At 38.3% G+C, this 20,869-nt stretch overlaps 1 protein-coding gene across 5 annotated transcripts in view; it reads right to left on the reverse strand.

Annotated features, from left to right (window-relative positions):
- Scaf8 (SR-related CTD associated factor 8) overlaps positions 1-20,869 on the reverse strand; it is a 200,585-nt gene that overhangs the window by 120,957 nt on the left and 58,759 nt on the right. For all 5 annotated transcript variants that reach the window (XR_003378364.1, XM_026787344.1, XM_026787345.1 and 2 more), the window contains 7 exons: positions 19,389-19,506; positions 14,188-14,319; positions 13,865-13,977; positions 12,838-13,031; positions 3,337-3,437; positions 2,606-2,719; positions 1,439-1,595 (listed from right to left, as the gene is read on the reverse strand). Coding sequence is in view for 4 of the 5 variants with exons in the window: in XM_026787344.1 (XP_026643145.1) it covers positions 1,439-1,595; positions 2,606-2,719; positions 3,337-3,437; positions 12,838-13,031; positions 13,865-13,977; positions 14,188-14,319; positions 19,389-19,506 (929 nt within the window). In the remaining variant the exon portion in view is untranslated. The remainder of the gene's footprint in view (positions 1-1,438; positions 1,596-2,605; positions 2,720-3,336; positions 3,438-12,837; positions 13,032-13,864; positions 13,978-14,187; positions 14,320-19,388; positions 19,507-20,869) is intronic.

Genomic DNA, 20,869 nt, shown 5'->3' on the forward strand with positions numbered 1-20,869 from the left:
CAGCTCTCTTCCTAGTCTCTCTGTCTCCCTGAGACAGGGCTTCACCATACAGCCTGGCCTGGAATTTGGTATGTGAACCAGGCTAGCTTCAAGCTCATACAGAAACCTGTCTCCCAAGAAATAGGATTGAAGGCAAGCACTCCACCACGACTGGACTATACCAACACACAAATCCTATACAGTATTCTTTTTCTTATTATTTATTTGACTAGAACATGTTTTGGGGTTTTGTTTTGTTTTTTGAGTTCTTAATATATATATTTGCTGCTATGAATAAAGGGAGAAAGGGGAAAAGGAAGAAAAGGAAGAGATGAGAATGAGGGAGGGAGGGAGGGAAAAAAAGATAGAGGCAGTCCTGAAAACAGTATGTATACACGCAAGCAAGGCTGTGTTCCCACAGAGGTCCTTTTTCAGAACAGACCACTGTCAGGCTTCAGGGCAGAGTACAGGCCATGGGAGCCTGTGCCATTCAAGCAAAAGGTGATTCCTGCTTTCTGTTACCCTATCACAATGTTAGTTCCTGAAGAAGCAACTTGTCACACAGCAGAAACTCAGACAACTGAAAGAAGGACTGTCCTAGGAACCAGGCATAGGACAAAGAAGTAAACAATACACTGTGTTCATCTGGGTGGTCCTGGGATTCAAATCAAGGGCCTTGCACATGTTAAGAACATGTTCTCCTACCTGAGGGCCATCTCCAGGCAGAAGGCAACAACATCAAGAAGATGTCTGCGTATGTTCATAAGCATGAGAACTACCCTGAAAGCAGGCTAGTTTTGGTAAGAGAGCTAAGATGCAAAGAAACAAAGAACATACCGTACTTTGGATCAATCCCAAATATCAATTAGAGTATTTCCTTTTGGTTGTAGCTCATTGTGAATTTATAACTGAGAATTCTTAAAAATAAAAACAAAAACAGAAGCTGCCACTTTTCACAGAGCAGGGCATATGCTCATTTGGCTATAGACAATGCAGGAAGTGTTTCAGAAGATTATCATGCTGCAGTACTTGAGCCACATCAGAGTCTGCTACTCAAAATGAACTCTATCTGAAATCTTCTGGAATTTCTTCAAAAAGCTTCTCAGATCCTCGGTTCCCACTCAAAACTCATGGAATTTAAAAAAACAAAACAAAACAACAACAACAACTTACTTTAACAAAGTTTCCATGGTACAAAGCTTTCCCTTAAATATAACAAAAATGTTAAGTAATAAAGGAAAGACTGCTACATTTGCAGGCTTCCAGTCAGTACTTTCTCAACTGCTCCTTGACACCTACTGAAACACAAAACACTGAAGAAGCAATGTCAGAAACAGCATCATCTCTTCTTTGTGGAGCTGAATCCAGGGAATAAGCATAGTTTACTCTGCCTCCCTAAACACATTTATATTACAACCTTCTGAAGCCTATTTTTAAATAATAAAAAGTATATTCTCACCAGCATTTACAGTTTCCTGATCTATCATGCCTCCTTCTGCAAAGCCATCCAAATCATCCACTTTAACTTTTTCCCAGGGTATATATGTGACTCCAAGATCTACATCCCAGAACTGTTTGTATTCCGTCTTTACACCTTTGTTCAAAGCCCAGGCAATCTATTGGGAATGGGAAGAGGAAAACAAAGAAGATTACAATATATTTTATTATTTACTATAATAAAAATAAAGTTCAAAATCATATTTAAGAAAATAGGAATAAAACTTGTTTTTCTTGAGTACTTGTTTTAAACTAGCACTAGAGATTATATTTTCGATATAAGATCTGTTTCCAATTTTTACCCAACTCTAAACTCATTTCTGGAGAAAACAAAGTCTAATTTTCACAATAAAAAGCTCAGTTCCATTGACAATAACCAAGATAGTTATCACAAGTTTCAGAAGACTTTGTACACCATGCCAGAATAAATAAGCAATACCTGAGTTTACACACATCAACTATCAGGAAACAGTAAAAGATGGGCATACACACTCTTCAGAAAGAGTTCAGAGTTTTAATTTAGGTGCAGAAGCTGACTGAACACATTCTCTCTAAAGAGTTAAAATGAAATTCTGAGTCAATCACAAGCAATTGAGAAAACACCTCACGAATTCTGAATTTAAAGACTTAGAAGAAAGAAAATGCTTGTATATAAACTCTACAAGGTGGCTGGCTAGTTAAAATAAGAAGAAATAATGTAAGAAAAAAGTGCTGGGAGAAAAAGTAAATGAAAGACAAATTTGTAAATAGGAAAAGGTTCTAACTATATGAAGTGTGAGATGGCAGAGACTTGTATAGGTATATACTTAAGGAACAAACAAACTCAAATTTTGGCTAGTAAATTAGTGTATGTACATAATCCTAATTATAATTGACTAATACTAAAGCCATAAGCTTGCTGCAAACATTAAAGATAAGGCTGAGACTAAGCTCAGTGTAAGAATATGTGCTTAACATGTCAAGGCCCAGGGAGCGAGGGAGGAGAGATGGAAGAGAAGAACTGGGGCATTCTAACAGTCACAACAAATAAGATCATATGACCTTTCCTATGAAAAACATAACACTGTGACTAACAAGAGGCCACAAGGGTAGCCGCCACTCCACCATAAATTTACCCACAAAAACTCACCTTGATGACCTTGGAACCAATTTTATAGGATCCTGAACTCAGTTTCTGAAGAGCCCGAAATGAATCTTGTCGGTGAACCATACAGACATATGCACAACCCCTGGGTGGAATCATCTATGAGGGAAAAATCCTTTCTTAACAGAAAGTAGAAGGATGGAAATGCAGTCTGACATTTGCTTCTACTGAAACAATACAATGACAACTGACTACAATTCGATTTTGGCAGATGACCAAATTAATTTTCTTTCTACCGCCAAATGTTTATTGATACATATAAAATTAATTATTTAGTTTTAATAAGCCCCATATTCATGCATTAATTTGGCTTGCATTAAGCCATGATAAAGGTGAAATCTTGAAAATATGTTATCAGTTCCTTGACTATGGAACATAAAACTTACTATTAAAGAAATGTACGGCTCCATTTTCATTCTGACAGGTAAAACAGAGGGAGGGGAAGAGAGAGGAAAGGGGGCATCTTGCTGACCAACATTTAATGCTTTTAAGAATTAAGTGCTATCCTGTTATAAAACCCTATGATTATTTTGTAAGATACTGTATTGAAAAGGATAAAAAGAGCTTCAAAGCAAACACAGAAAAATAAACAAAATAAACAAAACTTGTCAAGATGTACACTACCAAAGTCAGATACTATCGGGCTTACTTAGGGAGTGGAAAGAGTGAAAACTGGCCATTTGAAAAGACTGTTTTAGTGCTTAAGAGATACATACATTAATAGATTCAATTTGTCCAAACTCCTCAAAAAGGTTGGTTAAATCTTGCTGTGTAGCCTTCTTATCCACTTGGCCAACCCAAAGGGTAGTGCTGCATACTGTCAAGACAAAGAAACAGAGGTTCTCAAAGACACAGTTGCCTCAAGCACAATATTAACAATAGATCCAACTGAAGATAATGTGTATTGAATTAACTGATAGCTACACACAGATAACTGCTACATTTAAAATTGACTAATGGCTCAACGTTTAAGGAGAGTGGCTGTTCTTCCAGAGGAACTAAGTTCAATTCTGACACCCACCTGGTGGCTCACAACCATCTATAACCCCAGTTTCTGGGGATCAAGCCCCTCATCCAGCTTCTGCAGGCACTAGGCACACATGTTGTGCACAGACATATATACAGGCAAAACACCCATACATATATATTTAAAAGAAAAAAAGCCAGGGAGTGGCAGCATTTAATCCAAGCACACAGGAGAGAGAGGCAGGTGGAACCCACTTTGTAGACCAGCCAGGCTTTGAACTCAGAGAGCCAACTGTGGACACACTGTCCAACCACTAGAGAAAAGTGGTGTGTCAGACTGGAAGCAAAGCTTTAAAACTCCCCCAGCTGACTCTAAAGTGCGATAGTTTCGAAATTAATTCCTATCTGTGGACCTTAATATCTGTGTGTTGGAATGACTCAGTGGATGGTTCTCCCTAACCAGCAGATAACTCTAAACCTGTATGAGCTGCCTCATCCTTAAGGAAGTAAGACATTGCAGAAAGATAAAGAAGGAAATGGACAAATCAGGACTCCTTAACTTGCTATTATGACTTGAAGATGAACTGACTAGCACTTCTTTGTGTGCAAACTCCTGTATGCAGAGGCCAGAAGAGTGTGGATTCCTTAGAGACCCAACACCACACAAGTTTCAGAATTCTACTTCTCATGAATGAGCAGCAGGTACTCTGAACCTCCAGCCTGAAAGCTACCTCTGTTTAACACACACCAAAGTTCAAGAGAAAACACTCCAGACTGTTCATGCTTCCTGAATTCCTCCTGTTATAGACAACACATTTACACAGCTTTAATGGACGACATGGAGATGTTTTGTTCAAGTCATTTTCCAGCATTTTAATCCTGGCAGAAGAGGTCTAAAGCAGGCTTTTCTAGGGTTAACCTACCCCATATGATCCTAGATAAAATAACGACCAGGAGACTACTCTTTTTGGTCAGAACATCACTTGGACACACACAGGCTTTGAGAATCATCTAGCTAACACATACTGTGACAACTTTACTTTCTCAGCCACTTTGTTCTGCCTCACACACTCTGTATAATTTTCAACTCATGATTCATCAAAATATCTTCAACTTTTTAACATTTTTAATTAAATCCCAGAGACCAGTGAGATGGCTTAGCAGATAAACTTACTTTGCAAGACCTACAACCTAAGTTTGACCTCAGAAGCATACACGAGGAAGGAGAGAATTGACTAAGTTGTCTTCAGGCTACATACCCTCATCATGGCATACAGAGGCATACACAAACATACACAATTATAGAGCAAAGTGAGAGAAAAATGCATACAAGTTTGGCTTTGTTTTTTTTTTTAAATGGACCTTCAATTTCTGCTTTTTACCCCTCTGGATGTTATGAATACCATTGGTTAATAAAGGACTGCTTTGGGCCTGTGCAGGGCAGAATATAGGTAGGTGAGAAAAAACTAAGCTGAATGCTGGGAGAAAGGAAGGCAGACTCAGAGAGACACCATGTAGCCCCCTGGAGTCGAATGGAACTTTACCGGGTAAGCCACAGCCACGTGGTGATACACAGATTAATAGAAATGGGTTAAATTAATATGTGAGAGTTAGCCAATAAGCTAGAGCTAATGGGCCAAGCAGTGATTTAGTTAATACAGTTTCCGTGTGATTATTTTGGTTCTAGCTGGCCAGGACAAACAAGTGGCCTCCCCTAACACCAGATTGCTATAATTTAAATAAACCACGTCTCCCAAAATCTCATATACCATACATAGGCTTAGTCTTTAGCCCACAGAACCATTGAAAGTGGTGAAACTTTAAATAGATGGGTCTCAAGTAGGGGCTGCCCTTGAAGGGGCTCACTGTCTCCAATCTTCTTTGTTCTGCTTTCCAGTCAAAATGAACAGTCAAAAGGAGAAAGTCAAGCAACCTTCAACAACAAACACAAGGAAAAGTAAACCTTTCCCCCATTGATGTCACGGGGACAGAAAGCTGCTCTACCACCATGTAGTGAAATGCATTGTATAAATACTACATGAGGGAAGGTCTGGTGATCCAGAGGGAAACAACTTTGTAGCTTTATCACTTTAAAATAATGCCTCCTGATGAAATGCCCTGTCCTATAGATTCCAACTGCTTTCGTCTCCCTAAGTTTTACTAGTGTTTTCTAATTTTTTAATGCTGCTCTACAATTTATTTTATTTTTGGCTAAGAAGAGGTCATTACTCTTCCCAATCCAGAAGAGAGGAAACACTCAGCTCCTGGGGTATTAATCTGTTGATTCACACCACTGACTGACCCTGAAAGCGCTGCATTTTATAATCTATGTCCAGGACAAGCAGTGGGGAACTCAACCACACCAATTTTAAATGTGTTGAAAGAACAGCAATGAGAGTAAAACTGGTTCCACTTCAAGATGAGGAGAGTTTTGAGATACAGTACACAATGGAAGATATAGTTGTCAATGTATTTTCTCATGTGCTTGTTGAATCTTCCATCTTAAAACTTTTAACTAATAAAAATAAAACAGCACTGGGTGGTGGTGATGCACACCTGTAATCCCAGCACTCAGGAGGCAGAGGCAGGTGAATCTCTGTGAGTTTGAGGCCAGCCTGGTATACAGAATGAGTTCCAAAATAGCCAGGGCTACACAGAGAAATCCTGTCTTGAAAAACCAAAGCAAACAAAGAAGCAAACAAAACAGCAATAGAAAATAAATTCTACAATTCAGCTACAAAAAGAAAATTAAATTCTGATGCTTGTGGAACACTTCATGAAACCAGAGGGAATCATATGACAAGAAATAAGCCAAGACAAAAAGAAAGCTGTGTTTTCTCACTACTAGGTAGAAACTGAAAAAGCTGATGTCATAGAAGTAGAGAACCTATGAGAGGAACAGAAGCACCCCCTGATTCACGTAGAATGGAATTTTGTTTAAATATCTTCTTGAAGAGGTTAAAAAGTTTCTACTTTTTTCTTTGATTCAAAACTGTATCAGATTTTTGTACATACTGCTGCTTAACATGTAAACTACATTGTTATATATAAAGTATAATTTTATTTTTAAGAGGAATAATGATGTTCTACAGCAGTAACAAGAGTTAAATAATCATGTGTGTTTGATTTCTTAATTGCCCTAATCTGATCATTACATGGTATTGGCATGTACAAAAATACCATATTGTACGCCATAAGTATGTATAATTATGAGATGCCAAACACAATATATTTGGAGGACTGGAGAGAGGGCTCAGCAATTGAGAGCACATGCTGTTCTTATGGGAAACCCAGATTCAGTTGCTACCACCCACACAAGAGCCCACAGCGGCCTATAACGCCAGCTAGGATTTAATGTTCTCTTCTCACCTCCATGGGCACCAAGATGCACAGGGCATGCACACATACATATATGCAGACAAAACACTCATACATATAAAAGTAAGCCCTTTTTTTTAAAAACTACAAACTTTTAAAAGAGAAAATGTGATTCTATGCCTATGGCAGTTGGTTTTTATGTCAACTTAATACAAGTTACAATCATCTGAGAGGAGGAAACCTCGATTGAGAAAATGCCTCTGTAAAAATCAGACTGTAAACCATTTTCTTAATGACTGATGTGGCAGAGCCTAGCCCAGTGTTTCTCAATCTGTGGGTTAAAATCCCTTTAGGGTGGCATTCCATATATTTATATTATGGTTCATAACAATAGCAAAATTGGTTAAGAAGTAACAATGAAAATAATTTTATGGTTGTGGTCACAACATGAGGAACTATATTAAAGGGTCCTAGCATTAGGAGCACTGAGAACCACTGGCCTACCATATTGTGGGTAGTGTTATCATTGGGCTGGAGCAATCCATTGAGCAGTCCCCATCCACAGCCTCTGCATCAGTGCTTGCCTCCAGGTTCCTGTCCTGTTTAGTTCCTGTCCTGACTTCCTTTGACAATGAACAGTGACATAGAATCATAAGTAAAATAAACCCTTTATTCACCAAGTTGCTTTTGGACACGGTGTTTCATCAGAGGAATAGAAGCCCGAACTAAGACAGAAATTGGTAACAGGATAGTGGAGTATTGCTGTGACTGACCTGACCCCATTGTTTTTTGGGAGGACTTTGGAACTCTGGACTTCGGAGCCAATGGGTGTTCAACATTCCGTGAAATGTTCTATGTGAGCTTAGAAAATAAACAGTGACCAGAGAAATGGAGAGGATAGAAGTCTGACTTGTGAAACTAAAGGGAAAGTCTGAGAGTCACTTAAAGGTCATGGGGCCATTTAGAATCTTTGCTTCTGTCCAGGCATGATATCTCACCACTTTAATACCAACACTTGGGAGGCAGAAGCAGATGGACAGCCATGAGTTCAAGGACAGCCCGGTCTACAGAGCAAGATCCAGGTCAGCAAGAACTGCTAAACAAAGAAATCTTGCCTCAAAAGAGGGGGAGGCAGGGGGAAGAGAGAAAAAGGAGGGAAAAAGAAAGGAAGGAAGAAAAGAGAGAGGGAGGGAGGGAAATAGAAAAAGAAAAAAAGAGAAAGAAATCTGTGGTTCTGTTTAACAAAAGCTTGAAGATGATTAACAGACACCGGAACTGCTCAAATGAAGTGTTTGTCTGGCTGGAATAATGGATGCTGGTCAGCCAGAACTGTGAAGTTAAGAAGAGGCCAGCAGGAGCAGGAGAAATGGCTTAGCAGTTAAAAGCACAGCTACCGTTTTTCAAAGCATCCAGGTTCAATCCTCAGCACTGACAACCATTGGCTCACAACCATTTGCAACTCCAGTTCCAGGAGATTAGAGCCATCTGCTGCCCTGTACAGCATTAGGCATAAAAGTAGCACACACACATGCAGGCAAAACACCTGTACATATGAAATAAACATTAAAATAAAAAATGTAAAGGCAGAGATAAGCTTGGAGGTACCAGATCTGTATTCTAGAAGTGGCCAAGGTTTTACCTTGTGCTGGCAGACACTTCGTAGTTTAAGCGTGTACTGGTTTTGAAGGCATGAAGAAGTGGAAGCAATGGAGGCTTGGCATTGTGTGGCAGAGCTGAATTACCTGAAGAGTGCCCAGAAGAGGGTATTTATTGGTCAAAGGGCAGCCAGTTGTACCAAGAGCCCCTAGCATTTCGGGAATGCCAGTACCACAGAATGACCAAAAACAGCAGCAGCATGGTGTAGAGCCAGCTTGAGTTTGGGAAATAATCTGTGTGTGCTACAGAGGCTGAAGCCAGAGAAGTGACTCAAACCCCTTGGAGGATGCCAGACATTGGGTACTAAATTATTTATATAATTGGAGTTTTGCTTTGCTTTATTCAGAATATGACAATGCCCTGGTTCTTCCTTCTTTAAGCAAAAAAATATTTAACTTACTTTGGATTTTATAGGAGCCCACAGTCGAAAGACTTAGGATTTTTAAAGAGACTTAACTTTTAAAGCATTTGAAATTATAAAGACTATGAAACCATTAATGTTTGTAATTATGTTTTATACTGTAAAACTAATAATCATATTATGGGGGCAAGAAAGGAGAAATTATATTCCATTAGTGATGTGTCTGAGTCAAGCTGACAAAGGGTCAATTATACCAGCTGGTTGGTATATCAACCTGACAAGCTAGAGTCATCTGAGAGGAGGGAAATCTTAACTGAGGAAATGCCTCCATAAGATGGGGCTGTATTTAAATGGTCTCCTTTGCCAATGTGTTCAAAGGACTTCCTACTTTCTCTTTATCAGGTTCAATGTATGCTGAACCAACCCTGCATGTCTGGAATAAAATCTACTTGGTCATAGTGGATGATTTTTTGGATGTGTTCTTAGATTTAGTTTATTAGTATTTTATTGAGTATTTTTGCATCTATGTTCATGAGGGAGAACAGTCTATAATTCTTTTTTTTGTCGCACCTTTTGTGTGGTATGGTTATCAGGGTGACTGTAGCCTCATAAATGGAGTTAGGATATGCTCCTTCTCTGTCTACTGTATGAAACAACTGGAAGAGTATTGGAATTACCTCTTCTTTGAAGTTCTGGTAGAATTCTGCACTGAAGCCATCAGATCCTGGATTATTTTGGTTGGGAGACTTTTAATGACTGTTTCTATTTCCTTTGGGACTATAGGTCTATTTAAATTGTTTATCTGGTCTGGATTTAATTTTGATAAATGGAACCTATCCAAAAAATTGTTCATTTCTTTTAAATTTTCCAATTTTGTGGAGTACAGGTTTTTGAAGTATGATCTGACAATCCTTTGGATTTCCTCAGTGCCTGTTGTTATTTCCCCCTTTTCTTTTCCTATTTTGTTAATATGGATATTCTCTCTGCTATTTAGATAGTTTGGATAAGGGTTTGTCTACCTTGTTGATTTTCTCGAAGAACCAATTCTGTTTCGCTGATTTTTTGTGTTGTTCTCTTTGTTTCTATTTTATTGATTCTACCCCTAAATTGGATTATTCCTGCCATCTACTTGTTCTGTTAATTCGCCAAGTGTGGGATTTCTCTACTTTCTTTACGTAGGCATTTGGCACTTTCCTCACAGCACTGCTTTCACAGTGTCCCGTAAGTTTAAGTATGTTGTACCTTCATTTTCATTGAAATCTAGGAAGTCTTTTATTTCTTTATTTCTTCCTTGACCGAGGCATGATTCAGTTGAAAATTATTCCGTTTCTATGAGTTTGTAAGCTTTCTGAAATTTGTGTTGTTGAATTCTAACTTTAAGCCATGGTAATCTGCTAAGATACGGGCGGGGGGGGGGTGGTCCAATTTTTTGTATCTGTTGAAATTTGCTTTGTGAGGGAAATTCTCAAGAATCCACAAGGATGACCCCAGCTAAGAATACTAATCACAGTGGAGAGAATTGGTGAATCCCCTAACGGTCACCATAAAACATTCATCCAGTATGAAGATTCTATTTGCCCCTTATCATAAGAAACCAAATTTGGATCTCTGCAAAATGAGATGCAGGAATGTCCAAAACCAAGCAAGCAGCAGGCCAAGCTGGGGAATCCAGTCGAAGAGAGGGAAGGGGAACATATGAGCAAGGGAGGTTAACTTCATGATGGAGAAATCTATCCACAGAGACAGCTCAATCAAGCTCATGGATAATCATGAACGCTAGACTGACCAGCTGTGGGGCCCCGTGGGACCAAACTAGGCCCTCCTCTGTGGGAGAAAGTGGTAACGCTTGGACTATTTGAGGGGTCCCTGGCGGTAGGACTAGGATAGATCCCTGGTGCCTGAGCTAGCTTGTTGAGCCCATTCCCTATGGTGGGATGCCATGTTCAATCTAAATGAAGGAAGGAAGTGGTCCTGCCCCAACTTTGGCTCCCCATCAGAGCCCTTAGCCGTTGGGAGGAGTGAATGAAAGGTGAGGCAATTCGGGGGGGGGGGGAAGAACTGTGGCTGGAAGGAAAACGGAAGTTAAAAAATAAATTAATTAATTAAAAAAAGATAGGGCTGCAGGAAAGCCTGTTGGATAGTTTCTTAATTCATATTTGGTGTGGGAGAAGGAAGCCACTGTGGGTGATGCCACTTCTGGACTGGTATTCCTAGGTTCTGTAAGAAAGCAGGCTGAGCAAGCCAGTAAGCAGCAGCCCCCTTCCATAGCCTCTGCTTCAGCTCCTACCTCCAGATTCCTACCCTGACGTCCTTCAATAACAAACAGTGATATGGAACCACAAGCAAAATAAAGTCTTTCCTCTCCAAGTTGCTTTTGGTCATCGTATCAGTGTTAGCAGCCCTAACTTAAGATAATGCTCAACAGCATCACAAAGTGTGTGAGCAAAAAATGAAGAGATACTAAATGAAAGCCCTACTCTTAACAAAGTAATGATTCTGAAAGACCAAGAGGTAATCACACAAGGATGAAGAAAAAAGATTTTTCTTATATTTTTTGGGGGGGATCAGGTTTTTTTATATTATTTGTCAAACAACACTAAAGCAAATTTGGTTTCTTATGATAAGGGGCAAATAGAATCTTCAAAAGTTTCACTAGCTCTTTATAATGTGAGACGGTTCTGGAAAGATAACCAAGGACTACTGAAATTGTCAGATGCCATTTTCTTTGATTTTGGGAGCCTGAATTTCAAGATGCTTTAGCAGTACCAAATAAGGGCTTACGTTCTCTTTCTAGGAGTCATGTAAAAAGCCTAGGATGTGTGTGATCCCAGTGCAGAATCTATAGCATGACGATCTGTAACAATTACTGATGCTAAGGTAACTTAATTGAAGATCACCAAAGTAACAAGAGTCCACTCGGGCAAAACTGATAACTTACTCTCTATCATGTGCTTCCTTGCTCACCTGTAGTCTGTTAACTCTCTCTAGAAATGATAATGGATTAACAAACTCCAAGGCAGAACTTGGTAGAAACACAACTCATTTTGTTGTATGGAACGTGATCTTTACCCTAGCCAGATCCTGAAGTAAACACCACCATAACCAAATCTGTTAACTACATTAAATAGATTAACATTTAGAGGAAAACAGGTTGTACTAGTCATTTCTCTTCTGGTACAAACTATAAGTTTACCATTTATTTTAGTTCAATTATACACCAATTGACCTAGCAGGTATAAAACCCTAGATGTAGTCACCAACACCACACATATACACTGAATATATAACTAAGTATACAAAAACAATCTTTGTGTCCTAATTTCTTATACAGATTTGAATACTGACAACTGTCTGTTACTACTGAAGCAGTCACTGACAATGTCATGTTACAGGTATCAGCCTGGTTTTGTGTCCTTGGTCAAGCCATACTTCACAACTTGCATTAAACATTTTTGATGATTTAGCAAGTATCTGGTAATCTGGTTTTCTTTCACAAAAACCTAAATTAAAGAAATTTAGTTACTAACAAGCTCCTTCCTTTTCAGTTTCTTACTCTAAAAATAAAATTAGGTAAGAGATTTTTAGAGCAGAAAACTAATTTTTTGTTGTTGCTTATTTTTTATTTTTTGTTGTTGTTATTCTAGAGGAGGACGTAACCTTAATCACATGCAGAGGCCAGAGCCTTAGGTGTGCTTCCTCAAGAACTTCTGGAGCAAAGTCTTTTGCTGCCCTGGAGCTCATGAGTAAACTAGGAATGTACCTGTGTCCCTTTCAAGCATGAGGGTTACCTTTACAGGCTTTTCCTGTGGTTGCTGAAGATCAAAGGCTTAAGCGGCAAGCACTCTACTAACCTAAACATAACAGAAACTAGTTCCCAACACTAAGAAGGAGGTCTAATTCAGTACATGTCACTTACCACTTAGGGTTTTTGATCGAACAGGAGGCAAGCCCTTTTTCTGCCGTTCTTTCTCCCTCTCTCTGGCTCTTCTTTCACTTGAATACGACCGTGATGATTTTCTCTTTCTTTCTCTTGAGCGGGAGCGGGATCGCTTCCTGTGTTTTCGCTTTCGAGACCCAGATCGCGACCTGGATCTTCGTTTTCTTGGAGATCTACAATAATAATTATTATTTCACTTCTAATGACATTATTATCTTTCCATTAAAGTGGAAATTTTTTCATTGAAGTGAATGAAAAAGGGCAGTATTTGTCATATTTAACCACCTCTTAAACAATCCTATAGTTTAATCAACTACTAAACAAGTGTTCCACTGTAGACTTGTGCTATGGATGGGTACATTACTAATAGATGCTAGATAAATCTGAAACTGTATTCATTAAAATCAGAGGAAAAGTACAATTCAGGAGAGGATCAGAATACTTCCAACACAGTATTAGGACACAGTATAATCCTGTTTAATACTTTACAACTTCTAAAATGTTACAGTTCTTGACTTTTCAATGTAAGCTGATCCTGTCATTTGTTTACTTACATGTTTGCAAGCATGCTTACATTAAGAATACCAAAGAATCGGTGACTTGGGTTTGATTTAAGGACGAGTTTTCTACTGGCTTCCAAGTATATTTAACATTCATAAAACTTGTTTTGTGGCTGTCTGGGGAAAACATTTTTGGTATCGCTATACAATTTGGATGCAAGAAATACAGCCTGACTTATATGCTGTTCAGAAGCAGTAAGGTATCATGCTCTTATCGACTAACATCAACTATAATCCAAAATCACAACCTCATGACACCAGCTGTCCCTGTTACATAAAGTGCTCAAATAGCAGATGTATATAACAAAGGTTATCTCGCGGTTTTAAGTTTCAATTATTTTTAAAAATTACTTTTTAAAAAATATTTTTAAAATCACTCTAAGTATTTCTTTTAATCTTGATTCAAAGATAAAAGCATACAATACTGTCAAATATTATCATAGAACCTTGATCGAGATCGCGAATGAGTTCTTGATCTTGAGCGAACAGCTACTTTCTTAGCTTCTGGTTCAAAGATCTCCTCTTCAACAACATCTTGTCCTTCATCAATATCCATATCCTTGGAAAGCAAAGTTGAGGGCACATAAACAAAAAGCCCAGTTAAAACTCAGCATACAAGTGCAGTTCTGTCTTAAAAATATTAGTAATGTAATATTAAGGCTTCACAGGTAACAGAGTTAGGGGTGTGGAACACCCAGAAGACAGTATATTCACAAAGAACCTTACAAGGCTTTGGACATTTATGACTCAGAAAAGTACTGACTTTTACCTGTTGCTGAATGTCTATAGAGTCATCCAAATTCGCTTCAGGTTCCAGAAAATGCTGCTGGCTACTTCCTTGTGAGGGTGACGCTGAGTGTTCTGACCCAAATGTTCCCTCCTGGCTATCTTGAGGAGTCACCTATTGAAAACAGACAAATGTTCTGAGACAACATTACTATAAATGATAACCTGACTACAGCAAATATCACAATTAAATATTCAAGGGAGTCATATTCATAGCAAGTCATTCTTATAGTAATTTACCTGAAGTATTCTGTATAAATCCAAGTATACTTTTAACAAGAAAAGGTTCATAAAGATGGCACTTTTGTATATATTTGTATGAAAAATAGCTAGATGAAGTATGTCCTCAAGAACGTTTAAGTGTCAAACTATTGAGTAATACAAAAACAGTACTTAATGACACCTAACAGTAATAAATTAATCTAGAACTACATGTTTAATTAGTATAAACAAAATATTCTCAAGGTCCAATTAAAACCTTATATTAAAAAACTTAAAATCACATACTATATACCTAAAGGCAAAACAATACCCAAAAGTCACCATCAAAACTAGTGATTTTAACAAAACTGTTCACAATTAGGGTCTTCTATAAGAATTCATAAGATAGTTATAGGAAATAGAGTGTAATGTGTATATTTAAAGTTTTAATACAAGTTAGAAAAATAAAGACAAACTTAAGGGAACAATGAATGTCCCCACGGTTCCAAGAAGTAGTACAGCAATAGTATGTAGTGTATGTATGTATGCTCTAACTTGATGTTAGTAAGTAGGAACCAAAGTAACAATTTAAAGACTGACTTAGCTAAAACATGGAGAAACCCATTATGGGGAAAAACAATCTGGAGGAAAATTTTTCTAGAACATGATCTTATAGGAATCTAGAAGGGGTAAATTCCTGGTGGTATACAGGCTAAAACATAATGAAGAAAGAAAAACTACACACTAATAGTCCCTTGTTACAAACTATTCAGAAACATTCAACTCCCCAAACAAGGAAGCAGTCCACACACCTTAGATATGCAGAAGCAAAATGGATGTAAAGGGAGACATGATTCCACAAAGAACAGCAGCAATGAATGTGACTCATACTAGTGCAGTAGGAAATAAACAGATCTAGTTCGATTTAAGAAAGTTTATTAACCTGCACTTGGGAGGCAGAGGTAGGCAGATCTTTGTTAGTTCAAAGCCAGCCTGACCTACACAGTTGAGTTCCAGATAGCTGGGGGCTATATAATGAGTGAGCGCCTGTTTCAAAAAAACAAAAACAAAGCAGGTCTGTGCAATTAAACAGGCAAGCACAGGAGCTTAAGACCTGAAGGTGAGGATAAGCTTTGTGTCTCATGGTCATGTTCAATTAGGCACTAGGACAGGACCTAGGAAGCTTTGTTCCTGGAAGTCATTAGGAGTCGGTACCCTGACTGTAGGAGAACCACAGGGCAATTTGATTCTGCTTCAGTTACACTGTGTTTTTACTGAGCCACCTTAAAGGAACAATGTCAAGCATATTCACTAGCAAAATAAATGTGTCAAGAGTAATACTGGACTTGAATAATCTTAGGAATTTATATCTCTTTATTTTTCTAAACATACATATTCAAAATAAACTAAGAGTTCTGTGAAAGATTTATTTCAAATTCAGGATATAAGGACTGGTAGGAAGGTTCAGTGGGTAAAGGTACCTGTTAGGACTGGACTCAAATTCCTGAAGCTCACATAGTAGAGTGAGAGAACCAAGTCCTGCAAGCTCTCATCTGACCTCACATGTGTCACCCCAAAATAAATAAATTAATGAAAAGCAAATTAATCAAGCTGGATAGTGGTGGTACAGGCCTTTAACCCCAGCAGAGGCAGGTGGATCTCTTAAGTTCGAGGTCAGCCTGGTCTACAGAGTGAGTTCCAAGAAAGCCAAGGATACAGAGAAGCACTGACTGGGGTGTGGGTGGGAGGATCAGTCCATACTATGCTCTTTTGAAAAGTGACCTTATATTGTCTACAATCTGAAATCTGGTTTTCCTCCATCTCATTCTCAATGCAAATTACAAATGTGGTAACATATAGCCACTATCTTGAGTATATTTGGATATTTTATAGACCACTTTATACTAAACTATTTTAATGCAAAGTTGGGATTTCTATAGTGTTTAAGCTGTATTAAACCAACTGGCATAATAATTTGTTTACTAGGAAATTTAGAGGATGCTGCTCTTATGAGTGGTGCATTTTAAAACTAGAAGAGAAGACAGCATCATAAAATTCAGGGCAGAGTTTTAAATAACAATTGTTAAGTCCCTTAGTATCCCAGGAACAGGATATGTCAAAGTTGATAAATATACCTTAAGAAAAAGTCAGAACAGACAGAAAAGTGTCTCCTCAATCACAATAGAACCAAAAATACAATAAATAAGTACAAACTTTGTTTTTCTTTTTCTTAACTTTATAGTAATGGCTGCTTTGCCTGGGTGTCTGTCTGGACAATACATCCATGCAGTGCCCAAGGAGGTCAGAAGAGGGCAGTGGATCTCCTGGGACTGGAGTTGTAAATTGTTGGGAACATTCGTGTAGATGTTGAACATTCCACATGCTACACCAACTATATTTATCTAATGCACAAATCTAATAGCTCCACATAATCAATATCCTAAAACTTATTTGACTTTACAAACAGTAATTCATTTACCACAAAGCAGTGCTACCCAATCCAGAGTTCATCATGTCATCTCTGCTGTTTGCATTACATTCTGGTTTTTTGCTATTGTTTTTGAGACATGGTCTGTCTATGCAGCCCTGGCTGTACAGGAACCAGCAATGTAGACCAGACTGTTCTCCAACTCAGAGATCACCTGCCTCTGCCTCATGAGTGCTGGCATTAAAGATATGTGTCACCATGCTCCATTACATTCTGAAACAAAGCGAATTATACTACTTCAGACATCCCATTGATAATGCTTCATCATTAGTAGGCTAAATCTTTTAAAGGGCCCTTTAAGATCTTACCAGTAGCATTTCATCTTATGGTATAGCTCTGGTAACATCTTTTGATTCTCCTAATAATCAGCAAAATCATAAAACTCTAACTTAAGACAACAGAAATCATTCCATTATGATAAGGTTCCTAATCTTTCATAATTCTGATTATATTTTTATTAGAAACATAGTTTTTCAACTGTTCTTAAACCTTTAAAGTGTTTTCCTTCTCATTCCTGGGACCTGGACCTCACTGCACACCGCAGCTGCAGCTGCCCCGCAAAGAGCAGGACAGCACCATCCTAGTTAGGGGTAGTTCTATAGACCTATGTTAGCAAAAGTGCTTAATTTTTCTACTGATGTTATTCTATTTTTGTTAAACATTTAATTTAGAGCTCGGCATAGTAGCACATGCCTTTAATTCCGACACTTGGGAATCAAAATCGGTAGCTATCTGTGCATTCAAGGCCAGTCTGGTCTACATAGTGAATTCAGAGCAACAGAATGAAATTCTGCCTTGAAACCGCCCACTCCCCCAAATTATTTATTGATTTACGTGTGTGCATATGTGCGTGTGCTCACACACAAGTTTGCAAGCAAACCCACGTGTGTCCTGGGCATATGGTCTTCTAAAGCTGGTGTGACAGGAGTTGTGAGCCACCCAACACAGGTGCTAGGAACCCACCTCCAGTCCTCTTGAAAGAAGCTGTAAGTGCTCTTAAACACCGAGTTATCACTCATCCCATCTTGAATCGCCTAACTTATTGTACACACCTGCCACCAAGTTAGCATCCTGTGCATTAAGTGTGCCACTTTCATACTCGCTGTGCACTTGACACATTAGCAAAGGATTGCTTGTCTGGTTCTGACTTTACCACATCATTTGTCATTAGATAAAACTTGGGCAATGGAGACTTAACTGCTATTTCTTTAAAGGCTTTAATAAGCCGTATGTGGCTTATTTTTGAAACTATTGCATGGAGTAAGAAGTTTTGTTTTGGTTGGTGAGATTCTTCAGACTTGCTTCCTTCCAATTCTCAGAAATTTCCCGTGCCGAGAGTACTGCCCTGATTTTGCTTTTTCTACTAAACCTTCGGAAGTAAGAGTGACGTAAGGCAACTCGGAGTCTTCTACTGTTTGGAGAAAGCACCACCTCTTGTCTGTTATCTTTGTAGTTACTGTTCCTATGACTGACTGACACAAATTCCAATTATCTTTTTGTATTCTCCAGTAAATATCATTTTAGCAAAAAATATGACTCTTATTTAGACCATTTCAATTAGAACTAGTTCATCAAATCAGTCCGTGTTCATGAGGTCCAACAAGTACCCCTGGAATTCTTCACTTTAACTGTTTGCATATACAAGGTCAAGCTCCGGTTCTAACTGTGTCTCAAACTACTTTAAATACCACAAGTACTGAGTCTTCTTCCATGTTCCCAGAATCCTGCACTTTTAACTCTATTAAAGAGACTATAGAATGAATCTTGCCATGGATTTCTACAAATGTTTGTACTTCTTTAGAAAAAAAGGTTACATAACCTAAAGGCAGAACCACTTCCTGTCCGTCTTTATTATGTATCACTTGCCTAAAAATGTACAGTCACACAAATATCTGTAGGTTGTTTTATCTTCATGACTGATAGCTTTTTCTGTCTTTCTTTTTTTTCTTTTCTTTCTTTTTTTTTTTTGGGGGGGGGCTTTTCAAGAAAGAGTTTCTCTGTGTAGCCTTGGCTGTCCTGAAACTCACTCTGTAGGCCAGGCTGGCCTTGAACTCACAGAGATCCACCTGCCTCTGCCTCCACAGTGCTGAGATTAAAGGCATGCGCTATCACCGCCTGGTGATGATATTATTTTTAATAACTAGGCACAAACTGAAATGTTTCTAATATAGGTCACAAGTACCTTTTTAAGACTAAATCTTGGACTATAGCGTGACATGTTTTATCACTTCTAAAGTGAAACCTTTCTTCTCTCTCCACTTTATCATGAAATTCATTTCTATAACATGATTTCACTACACTGCCGGAAGACTTTTTTTTTCTATAATAGGAATAGCTACAAAGGTATTGGAAAGGAAATACCATAGAAAGGACATGAAGTGGCTGGTAAAAAAAACAAAGACTAATGAACAGCTCTAAAGACTGAGAATGTTCAATACCCAAGTGTCCCAAACCATGCCCATCTGCAGAGAGTAATAACTGCAGGTGGCACAGACCTTCTGGGGCTGCTGCTGCTCCAAAAGCTGCTGCCGCAGGTGCTCCAGGTTCTGCTGCTGCAGCTGCTCTGCTATCTGATGGAAGATGGAGTTGTTCACAGATTCGGAAACATGAGAACTAAAATGAGCAACAAAGGGAGAAGATGCAAGTTAAAACGTACCAAAGGTGACATGAAACACCACTGACACAGTGTACTCTATTACGGGGGATTCTTTATAAAATACTAAGATCTAAAATGTAGTATTATGGAGCATTGATACAGTAGAAGAGAAATATACTCAATAATGTTTCAACAGACAAAGCCTAGAGGTGTTCTGTTACAGAACTGACACCAGGGCCTCATGCTGCACACATGAGTGTGCTGTACATACAAATTAGTGACTTTTACTAGCTTACTGTAAGAGAATCTCAAAACACTTTCAAAAAGGTATAAGTATATAAACATTGTCAATTTTTAAAAAAGTGGGGTTTTTGGCAATAACTCGTGTTTAACCATGAGACAGTAGGAAATGGTCTATCAATCAGTATGTGCAAAATCCATAATTTTCACTCCCCATGAATTTTACAGTGTGTTCCCTTTAGAAAGTCATCATGGTATTAGGTATGCTAACAGTAACAGACAGAGCTAGATAAAAGAGAAAATGATACTGTAACTATACTCTGGGAAAGTCACACCTGGGATACAGCTGGACTTCTAAGTGCCATGGGTAAGACACGGAAAAAAGAGGGCATCCCAAAAGGGGCAGGCAGAATGGTGACAGGTCTTGAAACAGTTGAAAAAAAAAGAGTATATCATCTGTAGCAAAAAAACCTATGGGGAGAATAATATCTATTTTCAAATATCGTAAGGCCATGTCTTAAAACAATGGAGCCAATTTATTTCCTTTCTTCAAAACACAAGGTTTGAATTAGTATCTAGAAATGAGGGAATTCAGTTCAACAAGATGGCATGTGACAATAAGAGTCCCACGAGTTCTTTCCTCGGAAGGTAAGAAAGCACGGACTCTACCATCCAGACTATTAAGGAATTCTTAACTGCTTAGCTCCTTCATCTACAAGATCTTAAACAGCCCTCCCAACTCCATTCAAATACTACTTTTAAACTTTGTCAAGGAAAATCCCTGTATCAAAAGGATGTATTAATATTTTATATATATAAATACACTCTGTTTGAATGAGGGTCCCAAATGCTTCTGTCAGTCATCTCTCCCGCCTCTCATATTCTCCTACCAGTCTTTAGAAATCCCCTCACAAAACACAGGATTCTGTACAACAATTTAAATAAAAACATAAAATCCATTTTTTAAATAAATGAAACACATATAATTTCAATCTAATGCATTTGTCAGAAATTGCCATTTCTAGAAGTAGACTTCAGCAGAAGCATTGGTCCTCCTATTACAAATATTCTTAAAACTAAGTTACTTAAAGCCAACAGAGATAAAAATATATCATAACTGTCTTAACAATGCTTATCAAT

This window comes from Microtus ochrogaster, linkage group LG9 (assembly GCF_000317375.1).
Source record: "Microtus ochrogaster isolate Prairie Vole_2 linkage group LG9, MicOch1.0, whole genome shotgun sequence".
NCBI lineage: Eukaryota > Metazoa > Chordata > Mammalia > Rodentia > Cricetidae > Microtus > Microtus ochrogaster.